The sequence below is a fragment of the Perissodus microlepis genome, chromosome 14 (genome assembly GCF_051167445.1).
Source record: "Perissodus microlepis isolate ML-2025 ecotype Zambia chromosome 14, ASM5116744v1, whole genome shotgun sequence".
NCBI classification, from domain to species: Eukaryota; Metazoa; Chordata; class Actinopteri; order Cichliformes; family Cichlidae; genus Perissodus; species Perissodus microlepis.
The window spans coordinates 3,764,483-3,784,398 of NC_140474.1; the positions used below are offsets into that span (position 1 = coordinate 3,764,483).

Here is a 19,916-nt window from a genome sequence, read left to right on the forward strand (position 1 = left end):
AAGGAAGAGCATCTTTACCTTAACTATCATTGCAAACCGGATGCAACAGCATGCGATATTTTAGCACGCTGACACAGCTGATCGCTGTACTGCTGAGTCACTTTCTCATCTCTCCAAGTCGTGCTGGCTTTTTTTTCGTTTCCTCTTTTCAGGGTTTTAATGAACAGAGCTGTTGATGCAAAAATGAGTAATGAGCAATTACATTTAGTTACAATTTTGGCCTCCATCCATACTAAAACAAGAATTATTCTAATAATAATAATAATTATTATTATTATTTATTTGACTTTTAGGTTGCAAATGCAGGCTTAGAAGTCCAAACCCTCCCCGGGCTTTAGCAGGTTTTAAATTCAGCCCCTTTTTAATTTAAAAAGTTGATTTGTATTGTATTAAAGCAGTGAGTTAAATAATAGTGATTTTTGATTTTGGGCATAGATTTGTGCAGGAGAAACGGTGCAGCAGGTGAACGCCGCTGCTACAAAAGGTGTAAAGTTATCTGTGAAGTCACGGAAAGCAAAGAACCATCTGTTGATGTTTGAGCCTCACACTTCAACGCATGCTTGGCTCTAGACGTAACAGTCGTGTTATCGGATGGTTAACTGCACATCAGTTCAGCGTTTCTGCCACCAAACAGCTCTGTTTCCTCCTCTGAGCTCACCTCACTGCATGTCCGAGCCTGCCCGGCTGGAAGCCTGTTTTACTCGCTGACTGCTGCCGGTACAGGAGGAGGGTGTGAGAAAATCTAACTGACATGGAGTGTGTGTGGTTTCACCACCTCTGCATAGGCTCTCCGTGTATATTTTTAAACTGTGTGTGTGTTTCGAGAGGAGGTGTCTTAATCATGAGAGTGTGAGATGTGAAATACATGAATCATGAGACCTCAGCAGGTACTAGACTGATGGTGTGTGTGTGGTTGCTTTAATAGTGAGCTCATCAGTTTTGGGAAGAAAAAGGGTGTGTGATATAGAAAATACACACACACACACACACACACACACACACACACACACACACACACACACACACACACACACACACACACACACACACACACACACAGCAGTGTGTGTGGTATGTAGTCAGAAAGTTGCACATTCATTAGAAAAAGGGTGTGGAGATAATTGCTGTGTGTGCGTGTGTGTGCGTGTGCACGCTTGAAGTTGAGTTGAAGTCGGCAGCAAAACTGGAATTTTTGTGTGTGTAGGTGATGTAGATGGATATTGAATTCTGGTCTCTTAAAAACATTCCTGTCCAAGGAGTGGTGCATGTAAACGAGGGTGATGGACAGCATCACTGTGCACAGCTTGCATGCTTTCACTTGTCTCACATGCATGAATTTCTGCTTTGTCCTCTCACCCTGTAGCCTCGCACATGAGAGACTGTTGAGGGTTACACTGATGACTCGGCTACACACACACACACACACACACACACACACACACACACACACACACACACACACACACACACACACACACACACACACACACACACACCAAAATCAGACACTGGAGTTGTTGGTTCAGGAAAATTAGAATGGGGACTCAGTGGGGTTGATGAATCCCTACAGCTGATGACAGTATTTGTCTGCAATGTCCCAGTTTTAATTAAATGAATAAAGAAGTTACCGTTCATTAAAGATGGTGTGGTAGAAGGATAAACGACTGATGGTAACACTCACTAACGGATATTTTTGTTTCTGGGCTAAAATGCGGAATAAATGGGACAAAGAAAAATCTATATTGTTACATAGTTTCATAGTTCTGTTACTCTGGTAACATGTAAAGGTGAGAGTGGCAGTAAGCCAACACATACTGCTAAAGTTATGTAATAGATGGTAGAGGATAAGAGCCCTCATGCCTTTAAAAGTAAACCGTCTTACCACGGAGATCCAGCATTACTCATCTCAGACCTGCATGGCGGTCAGCTGGTTATCCGTGTCCTCGGCTCAGGTCAGAAATCCTCTGATCTGATCTGCTGTGTGTGGCAACACATAGACAGGTTTAACAGGCTTCGCTGGCACTCTGTTACCTTTAAATTTAGCCAGTCCTTCAAGTACACTACACCCAGCTCCGCTGGCATGAAAGACACCTAACTGTGGGGATAAAAGACGCAAATGTGCAAGCCGCTTGTGACATTTTGCATTTTAAACGCTCATTTAAATGTCATCCAAGAGTTAGACGATACATGTCTGGTTAGGTTCAGTGGACTTTCATCAGCCTGCTGGTGAATGGACGGCAAAGCTCTTGTAGCTGCTTTTTCTTGCATAGTGTCCTCTCAGCGTGGTTCACATCGGCCTGTAAGATCCTCTCAGCAGCTCCACTCCTTGCTGTCAGTGAATGGCCTCGGGCAGCCAGAGGCAGGCTTTGTGTGTCCACTATAAAAAACAAAACAAGAACTGAACTATGACAGACACGCAACAGCCTGATGGACTAGCCTGGGGGGCTGTTTTAAATTCAGATAAAGCAGCCTGAAGAGTCCTTCAATGCTTTGTTGAGGTCTGACCTTTGACCCTGGAGGAAGGCCACGAATGCTACTTTGCCAGTAGAGTGATTGCTGTCACAAGAATGATGACATCAGCAAAATAGACTTTACTGTCAATGGAGCTCTTTTATTTATTTTTTTTAGTGTATATATAGAGGAGAAGACCATCACTGCCTTTCAGTTTGCTTCAACGCAGACGCCATTTTTCTCCACCTGCCCAGGTGCATCTCACACATGCTAACCAATGAAAAACGAGACTCAAACGTCCCGGGTTACCGTTTCTCAACTCACTCATCCAAACTAGAGATGGAAGTCATTTGTAACAGGAAACCAAAGCCGATTAAAACAAATGAAACATCAGCATGCCCAGATGTGTTTGAGAAACTCATTAGACAGTCATGAACTTTAGAAACGTCTGAACTTTTTGTACAGCTCTTATTTTTTTATTATTTTCAACTGCTTTCAGAAAACTGTTTCAGGTTCTGAGCTCAGTTTAGGCTCAGATTCGGGTTTCGTTAAGGCACTGAGAATAGAGAACACATTCATGTAAAACGTCCTCACAGAATCAGCCAATCAGACGTGTGTGTGTGTGTGTGTGTGTGTGTGTGTGTTGGTTTGGTGTTTTTAATTAGTTCTTATTTTAAATTTAGAACTGAGAAAGATCATATAGTGTCTTTTATGGGCTTCCTGGTTTCTTTTTAGTACAAACTCAGTTCGGTATTGCTTTCATGTACCTTTTCACTGCTATTATAGGTGCTGTTTGTCCGCAGTGAGAACATAGAGCAGTTATTTCAGTACAAACACGTCTCAGACCATCACACGACACATGCACAGCAGCTCGATTTCTGTTATTTCTAAAGTCTAGTTTTAGTTTTGGTTTAAAAGTGTATTTTTTCTCTACACTTGGATTTGGTTTAGTTTCAGTCAACTATAAAATCTTTGGTGTGCGTATGTGCCCCTAACTTTCCAGAGTGGAGCCGAGAGAACGGCTCGTAGCCTGAATGTGGCCTCAAACACGGCACTGCACTTACTCGGGTGCCCAGAAGTACATTTGTTAAGTTTAAGGTGGACTGAATAATACGTTTGTAGAAATGGCTGAAAATGGAGACTCTCAATTTTTTTTTTTTCTTTTACTTTCTTTTACTTTGCAAAGCACAGGTGTGCGCTTGTAGATGTTGTGTGCACCACTTGGACTCTGTAAGGAATGCCAGACATCAGCCCTGTATGAATGATGGGAAATGGGCTTTGCAAGGCGCATTGTGTAAAGTATTTTCAAACTGTGAAACGTTGAGTGAGCGCGCGGTGAAATACACTCTCAAAAGCTGGAATGTGTTGCAGAGAAAGATTAGAAAATGAGTAAACTGTTGATATGTTTGGATGACGACAGTTTGCCAGCTTCGTGGCTCCGGTGCGGCGTCTTGGTGACAGCTGACAGCCGTGTCCAGTGATGAATGCATCTTCGCTCTGATTGTCTGCTCTGTGTTAAACAGAGCTGTAACTTCCTGTCGTTGCAGTGCCACTTCCTCCTGCATTGTGTGTTAGCGAGGGCATTGTCTTTTGTCACTCTTCCCCCTCCTGCCCACCAACCTTGTTTGTATGTCCGTTTGTTTATGTGAAATGTATCTCCTCCTCCTCCTTCCTCTCTGTCCTCGGCCTCATTCTGTGTAATTGTGTGTGTCGGGTGGAGGGGGTTGGTATCGGGCGGTCTGGGGGAGGGTCAGGGAGAGGCTGAGGGAGTGTACAGGGGCCTGAAGGGTGCCATTATCCAAGAGGCTCAATGGGTGCTTTGTGCCAGTATCCACAGTGGGATAGCGGGGAAAGGGGCAGGGCGGCGAGCAGCACCCTGTCATAATGTTTATGAACACACAGCTCAGGAGACGTGGAGTAAAGGAAGTGTGGGTGGGTGAAGTGGGCTGATAGACTTTAAAATACAAACTTAACTCTGGTGGAGGCTCATTAAATATGACCAAAGATTGAAAATTGATATCACCATTTGTTGACGTAATCCTTGTGAGCTGATGTTTAAACCCTCTTTGTACGAGGGGCAGCCAATCAGAAGAAAGCTGGCTCCTCAGAGGGGAGGAGCTTAACAGCTCATTTCAGAAAGAGTGCAAGATGGTCTGAGACAAATCAGAATGAATTTGTGCTGTGAATCATGCAAAGCTACTGTAGACAAACACAAGGCTGAAAACACAGACATACTGGAAATGAGCACAAGTCCCTTTTTAAAGCTGGGAAGTTATCAAAGTTGTGTCTGTTGTGTGTCCCGTTTGAGTCGCAGTTTACATTCTGGATTTTGTGCTCCCTTCCAAGTGCGCTGATGCACATACTTGGATTAGACTGGTTATTTAGTTTTTAAACAAACATGTGCACCAGTTATTTCTCTGAGCTTTGGGACATTTTCAGCATATTACAAAAATAAACTTTCCAATATTTCTCATTTAACGAGCAGTTGCCATTTTAATGATCTTGCACATAGATATAAACACTGCTAGACTGATGGGTGCTCATACTAAACATGGCCTGTCTTGGCTCTTGCTTGGTAAAGGAGGATAACATGTAGGTCATGTGGGCACACAACTCTGACTGTGAGCATAGAAGCTCCACCCACTTTAAAAAACCTGCTGTTTGCATGTGTCGGCCAATCAGAAGAAGGTATGAGTCAGTGTGAGTTAAGTGAGGCCTGTTCCTGTGGACTGCAGTGGAGATGGGTCCACTTTAAGCTGGATTCAGTTATTTTTATTGTTAAACTTTATTCAGCACTAACATACAGGTTGTTGCTGTGCTTCCTTTTGTTTTACCTTATGTCTTTATTGTCAAACCCTTCCTGCTGGAAAGTCTTCCCTGTCACCGTCACTTCTCCTACTGGACAGTTCCTCGTAAAGCTACACCTACATTTCATCTCCAGAGCTTTCATGTTGCTTAAAACTGCCTCTTTAATTTCTCAAGTACATAAATGACAGTTTTTCTGTTTTGAACAATAACAAAAAATACTGACCTCAATCTCTGCTTGCACCATTGCTGAAAGTGTGCATGCTTGACCTCCATGTATTTTAGTCTCTTGGCATTTTTATGCACTTTCCCCAACTTGCATAATGAGTCATGTAACAAATGAATGTGTCCAAGTGTGTTAGACAGTCTGATTGATGGTGTGCTGCAATTGAGATGTTTGGAGAGTGACGTGACAAAATGTTGTGCTGCAGGATCTGCAGTCGCGCGCCTACCTCAGTGCCATGAGCACCTTTCAAGATGAAATGATTACTAATGTGTTTTTAAAGAATGACGGCTAACCAGAAAAACCAGTACACGGTTTCCAAGCAGCGGTGGATGTGCATGATTTGCTGATTTACTCAGATGTCCGCCTGATTACAAGTAAAGATAATGAAGTAGATCGTTGGCATTGTGTGCTGACCTTTTAATGACAGCAGCGTCAGACACTGAGAGCCAAGATGGGGCTGGGTTGGTTAGTTTTCTGTCTTTTTAGCTTAAACGACTTTGTAGGGTAACTATGCATGAAGTGTTTTGCTACTGAAATGCCAACTCCACATTTTCGTGTGTGACATGTAGTTAAACTTTCACGTCGTGTTTCTCCCTGCACTTCCTGTCTTATCAAAGTGTCTCCCTGACCTCCCTTCCTGCCCATTGAATTTCATTTTCTTTCATTCACTATTCAAAATGGTTTATTATCATAAAAGCTACACAAATATTTTGACCCGGGCTGCAAATAACCCCAATTGTCTTTTTTTTTTTTTTTTCTCCTTTGCTCTCGCGCAGACGTTCACGGCGTGGTGCAACTCCCACCTGCGGAAGGCCGGCACGCAGATCGAAAACATCGAGGAGGACTTCAGGGATGGGCTCAAACTCATGCTGCTGCTCGAGGTCATCTCCGGTGAGTCACCGTCCGACCTCAGAGAGCCGGAGTCGTCAGAAAATTAGGGCGGGTGTACAAGTTTTTAATTAAACGTCTGCAATAATGAAGTGTTTCTGGAGTGAGTCACACAGAAGCCACAGAAAAACTTGTGGGTCTCAATGAGAGGGAAAAATATTTTCAGATGTTGACGATGCACAGCATCTCCGGGGTGTCGTCGCCCAGTTTCCGACATCAGTATTAATCGCAGGCATTTAAAGACACAGCAGTGGGTTTGGGTTTGTAGCAGTGGAGCTGTTTGTGTTAGCGCTGCTGTCATTCACTAATGACGTTTGGGCTCAGATGTGGCTTCCTTTTCAAACTCACTCCAGTTTCGAGTGAAGCCGGCGTCGCTGCTGTAACTTAAACCTCCCTGAATGTTGCCCGTGGAAACATGCTCAACCTCAGCTAAGTGGCTCTTTTCTCTGTTCCTGTGTGTTTGTGTGTTTGCAGGCGAACGGTTACCCAAACCTGAAAGAGGCAAGATGAGGGTCCACAAGATCAACAATGTAAACAAAGCCCTGGACTTCATCGCCAGCAAGGGAGTCAAGCTGGTGTCTATTGGAGCAGAGGGTAAGCCTTCATTCACGTTAGTGTGAAGTTAAAACTCTCACTAACTGCAGATCTAATCGGAGCGGTTCGCTTAAATGTTTGAAACCGTGGCTGAAAGGGAACATTCGTGGTGATTTTGTACTTAGTGGTGAGCTTCGGCTCATTAATGGTCCTTAAATGGGAGCCACTAATTGCAGCTGTAATGTGAGTGAAAGCGATTCAAAGCAGGAAGACGTTAAAACTAATAAGGCCTTTTAATGTAGACGCAGATTTTCCTTTTTTCATTATTTTCTATTAAAGCTGTGCTCACTGTGCTGTGGTATGCAACAGTGTCAGGAAGCTCCGGACAAACAGGGCTCAGACTATGAGGTGTAGGTACGGTTTGTTTCCTCCTGTTGGTGGTCGCGCTCCAAAAATTCCCTCAATCCAAAGAGTTGAGTTGTATTATTTAAAGACACTGTATTTTCTAAGGAGGGCCAAAATAAATTAAATATGCCGTTAAATAATTTATTAAATGTTTTAAATGAAATGAACGAGCATTTAATTAATTATTTAATGGTGTATTTAAGTGTATTTAGTTAATTCATTTTGTCACTCCTGGCTCTCCATAATTTCCCTGATAAGACATTTAAGTCATTGGTGACGTGGTCAGGCGTGAACTTTCACATGCGATTGATTTGATGCGCAGTGACACTTTTACCAAGTCCTCGCAGAAGCAGGTCTTTCCACTCAGCAGCCATCTTGGTGACACCACCTGGCAGTTGTTTGGTCTTCTAAACTGGGGGAGGGGCTTGAAGGCTGGCTTCAGTGGTCATGTCTTTCCCCCCAAATGCTAATTCCACAAAGTGCTGAAAACATGCTTCAGTTCACAGCTGAAGTTGTGAGTGTCGGCACAATAACACTACAGGGTCACTTCACACACTGCATTGTGTCAGCTCCTTCTCATTTCCTACATGTCACATGGACCCTGATTCCTTTACACGCTTTTCTAATGAGACGTTTCATCGTTAAGCTTCTGCTGATAGAACTTCTGCTAAGAGGGAGAAACTCTGGTAAGACGCATGTCTGTCAAACCGATCTTCATCCTGCTGACTGAGGGCGGTGTAGAGGTGGACAACTATGACAACTGAGTGTGTGTGTGTGTGTCGGCTGCAGGACGCTGACCTTTCTCCTACTATCAGAGCAACCATGACATTCCTGTAGCATGACGCTGCTGATACTGGTGACCACTGAACACAAAGTATGGCGCGCACACTGCGCGCTGTAAACACACTCCGGCCTTCTGTGAAAGCAGCAGCCCGTTAAAGGTCGTCGGCTGGAAACTGAGAGGAAAATGCAAACGTAGCAGATGGAAGAGGGAAAAACCCTCTGTCAGGATGCTCATTGCACACTTTCCCTGGTCAGATTCTTCAAATGGAAATGTTGTTTCCCAGGGTTTTAAACTTGAAGCACGTCATTTTCTAGCTGCTGCTACTACAAGATTAGCTGAAACTCTGAGTGCGCCTCGCGTCCCTGTTCACACCAGGATCGGACTGATGCCCTCTCCTCTGAACGGTTTCACCGCTGCTGTTTGTTTTGCACCTGAGCAGCCAAATGAATCACAACCAGCCAAGTGTGATTTACCTGAACCTGACGTGCAGGTGTGAATACGCCTTTAAAGTTTATCGTAAGAAGGGAAAAGACCAGAGTTGGTTTGGTCTGTGGGCGGAGCCTCATAGCTTTAATTGTAATTTACTATTTAAATCTGCTGAAAGCTGAAGGTGGATACGAAATTAACCACAAAGAATGTGAACCTACAATAAAAGCACAAATTCCAAGTTGAGTGTGTGTCTGTGAGAAAGCATGACAGGACTGATAAAACCTCTAAGAATCTCTGAGAACAAAGATCTGCTCATTAACCTTACCGTCATCGTTCACCGGCCAAACTCTGAAAACCGTATTGGAGAGTATTCCAGTTCCGATGCTGCCAGGATTTACATTTATTCACATTAACAATGAATTTATTTGTTAGATGAAGTTCTGATGTTAAATTATCCACACAATACTCACATAATCTGCCCTCCTCATCGATTTAATCCTCCCTGTTTAACCGGCACGACACGTTAAACAGTCATTATGTGCCTTTGCAAGTAAAAAGTCATCTTTCCCCAGATTTCACTGATTTTTATGAAAGAAATCTTTGTTCGAGCATCACACTTTCCCTGGAATTAGCAGAGACTCAGCAGCCGTTAGACATTAAGCGTAGTTGTGAGTGGGTGTGCTGGCATTATTAAATGGAACAGCAGATGTAGGATTGTAAAAACAGCAGTGATAGACAAGAACTACGGTTCTAGGGGTGTAACAAAGAAACACAGTGATTGATTAGGTTGTGTGTGTGTCTGTGTGTCATAGAAATCGTGGATGGAAACGCCAAGATGACCCTGGGAATGATCTGGACCATCATCCTCCGCTTCGCCATCCAGGACATCTCTGTAGAAGGTGCAGCTTCCTGTTATTCATATCCATGAACTGTCGCACCTCGCTCTCTTCTTTCTCCGTTTTTTTTTGTCCATCACTTAAAAAAATCAAACTCTCTGCCTCTAAAGTTCAGCTCCCAGCCAGGTTTTTCAGGCCAGCTGACTGACAAACACCTGCAGCAGACTTTTATAGACCACTTAGAAAAGATGCACTTTCTTGTGGCTGCAGCCAGAAATGCAGATAACTGACAACTGAGGCTACAAGTTACCTACAAATAAGTAGAGCACCGACATCTTGGACAGCCTGAGTGCAGTAAGCCTGCAGCAGTTTATATTTACAAGATAATTTCATCGTTTTAATTCTCAGAAAGGCACCAACATCCAAAATCAGGTTCCAGAGCTCTAATTTAGGGACTTCATTGGCAAGGCTGAGGCCTAGCCTAAGGTAGTGGCTCCTTTGTTGGCATTCACCTGTGACTCAGAGCTTTATTACAATAGAAACACTTTAAGAACGAGCAGTTTAAAAATTCACCCGCTGTGCATCTGTTTTTAGGGGGAGATTGAGCTAAAGAGCACAGAAGTGTTTTTGTAGCAGGCTGTAAAAATGTTATTTTCATGGCTGGACTCGAGCATCACGGGAGTCTGTGGGGATCGACTCGCTTTCAGAGCCGACCTAAAGTTAGAGGAACTGCAGATTCTGGCACTTCTGCACTGGCTTCATTTTTAAGCCCTGAAGGTTGCTGCAGTACAGATGTACGGGCTTGATATGCATGTAGGAAGTGGAAACACACACACACACACACACACACACACACACACACACACACACACACACACACACACACACACGTGATGAAATAAAGCCAAGATGAAACAGGTGTGCCTGAAACAAGACCGATCACGTTAAACTACATATTGCTAGCAGCACAGTTATAACTCTGCCTGGTTATGTGCTGTTTAATGGTTTACATGTTATCAGAGCAGGTTTAGAAGTAAATAGTTTAAATATTGATGAGTTAATTATTCGAGTTTAGTCCCACAGAGTCGACCCAACAGCCCAAATCTGTCCTGATGAACTTTCTGACAGTAAAACCAGCTCATAAAAACTCATTTGTGCATTAACGTGTGCGTTAGCTTTGTGTTGATAAATGTGGAGGTGAGGTTCATGTCTCCTCTCTGAGCACAACTGACTCTGCAGGCTAATTAAAAGAGTCTGAGTTGAATTAGCTGCGGTGGGTGTGGGCTGCTATAAGTCATTGGAGTAATTCTCCATATTAGCGGCGGATATTTTGTCGGTGTTTGTGGAGGAACCTAAAGCAAACACAAACATCCTCATATTTTCAATTCTGCTCATGAGCACCGAGGCCGTTTATATTTAGCACGCTGAAAACGGCCTCGGGTATTTCTTGGTCTGCATGCACAAGGCTAATCGACTCAAACGGTTAAAGCAGCTGAATGAATGTGATGCAGAGACATTTCCCCCCATGTGCTCCGACTGATCAGGTCTCTTGTCTCCTGTCTCCTCCTCTCCTGAATGTTCTCTCTGCAGAGACCTCTGCCAAAGAGGGTCTACTCTTGTGGTGCCAGAGGAAGACGGCTCCCTACAAGAATGTCAATGTGCAGAACTTCCACATTAGGTAACGTACACACAGGGCTTTAAGTTGGACTCGTTTTTAAAGGCTTCTATTGTCAGATGAAAGCAGTCCACACACAGTAATATTGTGTTGTAAAGACCAACAAAACCTTCCAGTTGAGAAATCCTGCGGATACAGCGAAACTCTCCAGTGGCACTGATGAAATGTGTTTGTGGTTAAGTGTGGTATGTGAGCAGCTGTCCAGTGTTTTTTTCCCCCTTTATATGAAAAATACTGATCTGAGAGTTTCTTAAACTCAGCATAAAAGTTGAGTTGGCGCACACACAGGCGCACGCAGATACTTCCCTGAACCTTTCTGGATTCAGCTCAGGTGTTCAACGCTTACATGAAACCTCAAATCTGCTGCTGTTGTGTAGAAAGGGCGCCCCCTGATGGAGAGAGTGCAACATGGCACAACAGAGCATCTTAACAGTGCTGTAAATAGACAAATGTGATTATTTTCTCTCTGTTTCAATATGAAAAAGTGTGAGAAGGAATTCAGAAGCAGCTGATGATGATGTATTACATGCAACACGTCCAGATATAATCAATCAAACCATCTTTCACCCAAATTCAGCTCGAAAAGAATGTTAATGAAGTTCATTTAGTTTCAGATCAGTTCATGAATTAAGTTCAGTGTCACAGTGGAGATGTGGATCTTGGTCCCGGCGGCAGATCGGGACAGTTTTTGTTAACGGCGCCGATAATGTCGACTTGTAATGCAGCAAATGTGTGAGCGTCACCTCCACCCTCACCCCGAACTCGTCTTTTCTCTCCAACAGCTGGAAGGACGGTCTTGCCTTCAACGCTCTGATCCACAGACACAGACCTGATCTCATCGACTACGACAGCCTCAGAAAGGTGAACAGCTTCACACTCCTCCACTCTCTTCAAATATTTCACATTTTTTGCGTCAAACACGGTGAATCGAAATGCTTTCGTATCTGTTGTTAAGTTGCGTTACAAATGCCTGAAGCGACTCACTGGCTTGTTTGCCGTCTGTGATTTGCTGTTTAGGATGATCCTGTAACCAACCTGAACAACGCCTTTGAGGTGGCCGAGAAGCACCTGGACATCCCCAAGATGTTGGACGCAGAAGGTAATAAGTCGGCTGTTGATCTGTGCGTCTCTGCTGGATCTGTCACTGTGTGTGTTAAAGCATCACGGGCTTGTTTACGTGCACAGAACAAAGTGACTGTTCATAACGTAAGATGTGGAAGTGGTGTGAAAAACGTGAACTATTATCCAGGTGTTCTTTTTTTAAAACAATGACACCGTTTGTCATTTCTGACCAGTCTGTAACATCAAATATGAGTTTACGTGACTTTTCCTGGGAGTCCGTCTTTGCAGCACGTACATGTGACTGTCGCTCCACGCTGACCTGCACCGGGTTTGTCGCCGCGTTGTGTGCATGTAAATGTGCCCCGATCTCCAAAGCGTGTTCGGGTTCTCGGTGACAGGACACGCGAGGCATCTTCAGGATCGACGTTGCTCCTCCTCCTGTGTTCATCTGTATGTGTGACTGTGTTGAACATCCACGTTTCCTTCACAGGATCCATTCTTGTCATAACAAGCCACTTTTTCTTTTTGCTTCAAACTCTACAGAAAGAAATCCAAGTTGTGTATTAACTGTACCTGAGCTGTGTGTGTCTACGTGTGTGTGTCGTTGTATTTGTTGTGTTTGCATGTCTGGCTGTTGGCAGCTACAGCAGCTCGTTAAATGAGTTTATGTGTGCGTCTCGTTGTAATTGTGTAATCACTTGTCCTGTGTCTTGCCTGTATGTGTGCGTCTTCATAACCATGGTCTCCCCCCGACTTGTAGACATTGTGAACACTGCTCGCCCAGATGAGAAAGCCATAATGACTTATGTGTCCAGTTTCTACCATGCCTTCTCTGGAGCACAGAAGGTACCCTCTGAGCCAACGTCAACCTTTAACCTCCTTTTACTAACAAGGTGCTGCTTCCTGTCCAGCATGGCCACGCTCTGTCTCGACAGCCAGGACGCTGGGTTTGTTGGGACGCTGGGTTTGTGGGGACACAAACACGCAAACGATTTAAACAATAGCTGCTGGTGAAAGTGGTAAATGTTTGACGTACAGAAATGAGTTTGTGGACTAAAGCTGCGTTATTTAGAGTTTTATTTTTAGCTAAAATCTGTCAGATGGAACTTTTCCCATGGATATTTTTACATTTTTGAACAGTTGTGGTTGAAAAAACAAAACGAACAGAAACCTCTGATTCAACATGTGGAAGTCCCCATCCTTTAAAATAAAGTCCTTCCAGGAAACAAAAGAACAAGGCCAGCAAACAAAATGCTGAAATGAACGATCACCGTCAGGACGTTTCGGTTTTCTCCCACCACTAAAAGCATCCATGTCTGAGGTGCTCTCCTCAGAGACGGATAATCTCACTGCTTTCACTTCCTCTTAAAGGAGACCCTGTTAGCTTTTTAGCATGTATCACACTGAGGTTCATCAGGGTTCATTTTCTTCTGCCACTCTGACCATGATCCAAAAACTTTCTCCACAGATCCAGAGGGAACAGTTCCCTCAGCCTCGGAGCAAAAATGAAACCCAAACTCAAAATGAGAATATTCAGTTATGCACCAGCTACGTTGCTTTAATCTGAGCTGTGTATTCACTGAGTTGAAGCATACTTGAAGCATACTAGGATCTATGCAACATCTTCTCTTATACCAAATTTAAACATATTTAACATCAGACTGCTTTTGGCAGTTTTTCACTGTTGGGAGGAAGTTAGACCGAACTTTTACATCCACAAAGCGTCTAAATGCAGAAGCACAACTTCATTCTTATTTGTTGTTCATTATAACTGTTTGCAGATTTTTTTTTCCCCCCCACATCATGTATATGTAGGAAGAAAAGGTAGTTCCAGTTCATGTTGGCTGCTATTGTTAAGATTTGGCTTGAAAAACTGTCACTTCCTAATATTCAGAGAACATGGCATGCAAAGAAGTGAACCCGCCCCGTTAAATGATGGAGTTCCTCCTTTTTAGAGCAGCTCTCCGGCTTTTTGGCCCATCTGGCACTGCAGGTTGTGACCTTATCGAACTGCGATTTGAAAAGCTTTAGATGCGTATCACTTTCTGCTTTACCTTTAGCACGTCTGTACAATAGTACGGCAAAATTGGAGTACCGTCCTGCAGAGTCGGGGCTAAAACAAAGGCAGGAACTAATAACAATGAATAACACAGACAGAATCTGCATTATGTGCAGAATGAAATGAACGATATGTACCGAGATAAAAATATACGTGCAAAAATCAAAGGAGCTAGTCGGATGATATCAGTCGATAAACTTTAGATGTTACAGGAAGGCTCACGAGCTCAGTCTTTACAAACACAAAGACCAGAAACCACTTTACTCTGTACACTGTCATAAACTGATAAATTCAAAATTCCAGAATGAAATTCCTGCAGCTCAAAGTGAAATTTAGACATTTAACATAATGTGCACAAGACAAATCTAGAAGTAAAAACTCTTATTGTGGAGAAAGTTTGGTTTCAAATCATGCATGTCTCTGATAAAGTCAAGTAAATATGATGTTAAAGATTCATCCCATAGTGGGTCTGTCATAAATTTTATTAAATCATCTTCGTCCCTGTCCTCTCGTTACCCTCTTGTTTTTCCTCCTCCTTCACCCTCCCCTCCCCCCCCTCCCTCTGGGCCCGTGACAGGAAGCCAATCGATGCGTCTCTTGTTTGCTCGTCTTCCTCTAATTAATTTTCTGGCTCATTCAGAACTTGTTTGTTCCTCTGCAGTCTCACGAGGTGTGTGTGTGTGTGTGTGTGTGTGTGTGTGTGTCAGAAATGGGCACGAGTTCAGGTTTTGCTTTTAGCTCGTGAGTTATGTGCGTTAGCTCTCTGACCGCTGCGTTTGTGCCAAACACAAACTCTGAAACGTCCACATTTACTGCTCTTGCCAGCATCGTAATTTATTCAACAACGTCACACAAATCGCGCCCGCTCCAGTTCACAGGGAGCGTTTTCATTCACCAGTCGCTGTGCTGCGTTCTCATTTTGTTCACTTGGTTATTTGAGAATATTTTTCCACCTGTAGTTGATGAAGACGCTGTAGTTGAGTACGAGAATAAAACTCTGAAGATGAAGAAGAATTAGTCAGTCAGTGTGGTGACATCATTGCCCTGCTGAGTGAACCCAGTGACCTCCATCAGATGGCGAATGAACCGCTTTGAGTGACTGGATTAAGCAGTTCATGCCTGTTTGTGTCCCACACTTGAACTTGTGGCTCCAGTGTCCCACGATTCCCTTCCAGAGGACTCCTCTGGTGGCCCTCTCTTCCTGGTGACAGCAGGCGCTCCAAGCTGTGGCACTAACGAGGGGGGCGCTCACCGTCGCCTCCACCTGACTCACCTTTCTCTCACATCTGCAGGGGGCAATCAAAGTGTAGCTTTGGGTAGCTTTGGCTTCACTCTGTCTCTCTCTCTCCCTCTGTTCTGCTGGGTGATGCGTAGACATCGTGGGTACGCTGAGGCCGGATGAGAAGGCCATAATGACCTATGTTTCCTGCTTCTATCACGCCTTCTCTGGCGCACAGAAGGTGAGCTCCTCACCCGTCAGACTCACATTAACACTCAGCGCTGCGAAGAAAAACCCTGAAATGCACCAAAGTTTCCATCGTTGGTAAAACATATTTGTTATTTAAAGTTTTTAGAGTGTGAAAAGACCAGAGGTGAAATCACAGGAACATGCTGCAATTCCAGCCCAGCGTTTATTAGGTGGAAGTTTGAGCTGCTTTGCGTTTCTCCTCGCTCGATCCAACAGTTGGAGAGTTCAGCTGCACTTATGGTTTTATACAAATTCAGTCAAATATTATCTGCAGAACAGGAAACGGAGCAGGAGCATGATGGGAACTTTTGGTGCTTCTGTCTGGGCTCTTTGGACATCAGCTGTTTCCCTCAAAATGCTCCAGACTTTATGGGCTGGACTTAAACTCGGCGGTCACCTGCACTGATTGCTTTCCATGCATGCTTCTGTGGGTGATTTTGACGTTTAAATTTCTTCTTTTCCACTGAGATCATGCACAGATTTCGATTTATGGATATCTCAGCTGGAGCATGAAACACTTTATATTGACGAGGATTCTTCCTCCGGGAAGGCGGCAAACCGCCGGTGGTCATGCTGCTGATGTGGTTTAGAGAAACCAGACCGGTCTGGATTCATTACTGTGGGAAACATTAGCTGATGTCTCAAGTTTCTTTTCAGCTATTAACACTTTTCAAACTATTCTAAATGTTTTATATGATATGACTTGTGTCTTATATTCTGGTGAAAGCATAGCCTGTAAGCTTATTGGACGAGCAGCATAAATGCAGATGTTTTGTTGTACAGTAGGTACGACCTTGAATCAGCTTATCAAATTCTGTGTTTTATATTTCAGTGGTACAGTAGTGTAATATCCTAGGCAGACGCACTGACGTGGACTGCAGCGCTACATGAACTGTAACTAGAAGCACTGATTCCCAGGTTTTGAAGGGAGATGCATGAAGTTTTAAATACACACAGAATGACTTTGGCACATTGAACTAACCATCGAGAGCCGGAGCATGTTTGTAGCAGTCATATTAAGCCCTGGTTTGACCTACATTGGAGTTTTTGCCTTATTTTAAATAACACGTGCCTAAACTTGGCTCGACATTCCTCCCTCACTGCCTGCGTGTGGAGTGTGCGCACAGATTTGAAAAGCAAAAATGCGTTTGTCACAGCTGCAATGAAAGGCCAGGCTGAGGTACTAATAAGCAGCGGTAGACACTTATTTTTAAGCTCAGTTTAGTGCCTTTATTATGAAGCTTTGAGCTCAGAGAGTAGACTCTGATGGAGTTTTATCCAGTCATGTCCAGCTCCACTCATCACTCTCCCTCCTAATAGGCTGAGACAGCCGCAAATCGAATCTGCAAAGTGCTGGCTGTCAACCAGGAGAACGAGCAAATGATGGAGGACTACGAGAAACTGGCCAGTGATGTGAGTATCGAAACATGCCACCTTTTACTTGCACGGCAGATTTTGGAGAAAGGAGGACGACCTGTTCGTCTGTCCTGTTTTCACCGCGCTGTCCTCTCTGCCTCCAGCTCCTGGAGTGGATCCGTCGGACCATCCCGTGGCTGGAGAACCGAACCCAAGAGAAGACTGTAAATGACATGCAGGTGAAACAGGAGGACTTCAGAGACTACCGCTGTGTGCACAAACCACCCAAGGTATAGAAAACCTCTCGTGAACTGTTCTCAGCATTGCTAAACAAAGAAAAAAGGCTCACAAACTCCTGGATCGCCTGCCAGACCCAAATCTTTGTAGTGGAAAGTTTAATCTCATTAATCTTATTCAGTGTTCAATATTTGTTTTCTTCCAAAATAATATTATTCTTCTTGACATTTAAAATCTGGGTTTTTTTAAACTCATTCATGGTGTAGCTTCTGCAGAGTGGTTGCTTGTGTCCCTGAGGTCCACTGAGGTTCATCAGTGTTTGTTCATTTTTGTTATAATTGTGTCCCTCTGGAGAGGAAACAAGGAGAAATGATCCGAGTCTGCTGGAAAATGTTTTTGCAAATATTTTCTCACATGTTCCTCTGACCTCTCTCTGCACAGAGCTTCTTCAGCCTTTTATTATAAGCATTTAAATTGGGGAAGAGTTGTATACTGTGTATTCACATTAACCAGTTATTATAGTGTGTTAATCTCACACTGCGTGGCAGCACGAGCCCTTTTCCCAAGACCTTATTCTATGCATTTAGCTTATAATGCTCTGATTTTATGTCTGAGTCTGAAAATGCACAGGTTCTCTAAACCTGCATTCTTTCCAGTGACCAGCAGGGGTTGTCTTGTCTATTTAACTTGTACAGATGAACAGCTCTTCGGCTTCTTTGCTCTGACTTCAGTTAACATTTTGAAGAGTTTATGCTCTTAATCGCTGGAACTTTTGGATCTGTCCTCGTGGCATCACCATATAAGAGCGCTGTGCCCTCTCACATATGAATGTTGGTTTTCCTCTGCTGAATGTGTCCAGTGACACTGAGATGTTCCTGTTTGCAGGTCCAAGAGAAATGCCAGCTGGAGATCAGCTTCAACACTCTGCAGACTAAACTGAGACTCAGCAACAGACCTGCCTTCATGCCGTCAGAAGGACGCATGGTGTCGGTATGAAACTCGCACACAGTCGATGGGAAAAGTTACACCACACTTGAAGCTGCGCGGCACAACTTCATTATCAACAGTCGCAAAGCAGCGTGTCGCAAAGCAGCGTGTCGCAAAGCAGCGTGTCGCACGCTAACAGAGGATTTCTAATGATTGGTGTAAAAACTGATTCAGTTATAGCTTAGTGAATTTAACACAGTCGGTATTAAGTTACTCTTCTGTGTTTGTTAACAAACAATCCAGCTTTAAGTTCCTTTGTAAATATTACAGCAGTTTCACACCACCTCATTCACACTTTTCTGCACGTATGAGATGTTTTACTGTGTTTGGAGTTTCTACTCTACAGTAACTCTTGCTGTTTGCTCTCAGGACATCAACAAAGCGTGGCACAATCTGGAAGGAGCAGAGAAAGGCTACGAGGAGTGGATCCTCAGCGAGATCAGGCGTCTGGAGAGACTGGAGCATCTGGCTGTCAAGTTCCACCAGAAGTGTGCCATCCATGAATCCTGGACCGACGGTATGTAAATTCCATCGCGGTGAAGCAAACGTCTTCACGACGCCAGAATGCTTGTCTCTGAATAAGTGAGGCTTTTGTGCATGCAGGTAAGGAGGCCATGCTTACCCAGAAAGACTATGAGACGTGCACCCTGTCAGAAGTCAAGGCGCTGCTCCGGAAACACGAGGCCTTTGAGAGCGACCTGGCCGCCCACCAGGACAGAGTGGAGCAGATCGCCGCCATCGCGCAGGAGCTCAAGTAAGAGTGGAGCCGCTAACATCTCTGACTTCATTAGCATCGGTTCCTGAATGTTCCTCGTGGCTTCTTTCATGCGTAAACGCACAAAGCAGGTCGGGCAGGTCTATTCTTCATAGTTTGTGATAATTCTCTCCTTTCACGCGGGTTTGTGGTCAGCATAGTACCTGCGCCTCGCTGTGAGGTGAAACACACAGCATCATTTGCTGCTAGCTCCCGATGGCCCTCGTCTCCACGTCAGGGTTCATTTATTCTGAGTAATGAAGCTGCTAAATATGCACAAGTCTCATTTTGGAAACGTACTGATGGTTTGTGCTGCTGCCCGAAGCTGCTGGTGTGTAATAATCTGTTCCAGCAGATCATTTTTCACAGTTGATAGGAGTATTATTCGTTTTGTTCTCATTTGAATTCTTAGATGTACCGCCCGTGGGGCAAACAACTTTAACTTCAGTTCTTTCTTCTTTTTCTTCCAACACTCACATTATTTTCACAACTTCCTTTAACATCGTCTGGAGTTGCATTAAATTCACATTTAGTCAGAAATGGACAAAACTACAGAGCAAAGTGGTGAAGAAGAAGCTTCGGTGTTCTTTGGAGACGTCTGTGCATTTTTTCAGAAGAAGCAGCTTTGAGGCTTCTGTCAGGTCACTTTGGTTTGATCGACACAGACTCAGAGCAGTCGCCTGATGCCTTTCCCCTCTCTAAAATTTTAAATCAGACTTAACGTCCAAAATCTGACCTCACAGTCAGATGGTGTCGATTAACAGAAAGAAGTGCGTCTGAAAGTGAATCTGATCATAAGAAGTGCTCGACAAAGGAAAACCCTTTTTTCTTTTCTTCCTTTTCCAGTGAACTGGACTACTACGATGCCGCCAGTGTCAACGCTCGCTGTCAGAAGATCTGCGATCAGTGGGACGTCCTGGGAGCCCTCACCCACAAACGCAAAGAGTCACTGGAGGTACG

The 19,916-nt window shown here is 44.0% G+C and overlaps 1 protein-coding gene across 6 annotated transcripts in view; it reads left to right on the forward strand.

The window, feature by feature from the left end:
* actn4 (actinin, alpha 4) overlaps positions 1-19,916 on the forward strand; it is a 56,418-nt gene that overhangs the window by 27,885 nt on the left and 8,617 nt on the right. For 3 of the 6 annotated variants that reach the window (XM_084951620.1, XM_084951616.1, XM_084951618.1), the window contains exons 2-14: positions 6,259-6,373; positions 6,845-6,964; positions 9,335-9,421; positions 10,949-11,036; positions 11,816-11,894; positions 12,051-12,132; positions 12,856-12,941; positions 16,943-17,035; positions 17,143-17,268; positions 18,101-18,205; positions 18,572-18,719; positions 18,806-18,956; positions 19,803-19,911. In XM_084951620.1, coding sequence (XP_084807746.1) covers positions 6,259-6,373; positions 6,845-6,964; positions 9,335-9,421; positions 10,949-11,036; positions 11,816-11,894; positions 12,051-12,132; positions 12,856-12,941; positions 16,943-17,035; positions 17,143-17,268; positions 18,101-18,205; positions 18,572-18,719; positions 18,806-18,956; positions 19,803-19,911 — 1,389 coding nt within the window. Of the gene's footprint in view, positions 1-6,258; positions 6,374-6,844; positions 6,965-9,334; positions 9,422-10,948; positions 11,037-11,815; positions 11,895-12,050; positions 12,133-12,855; positions 12,942-15,528; positions 15,615-16,942; positions 17,036-17,142; positions 17,269-18,100; positions 18,206-18,571; positions 18,720-18,805; positions 18,957-19,802; positions 19,912-19,916 lie in introns of all 6 variants that reach the window. The other 3 variants (XM_084951615.1, XM_084951617.1, XM_084951619.1) reach the window with 1 other exon arrangement.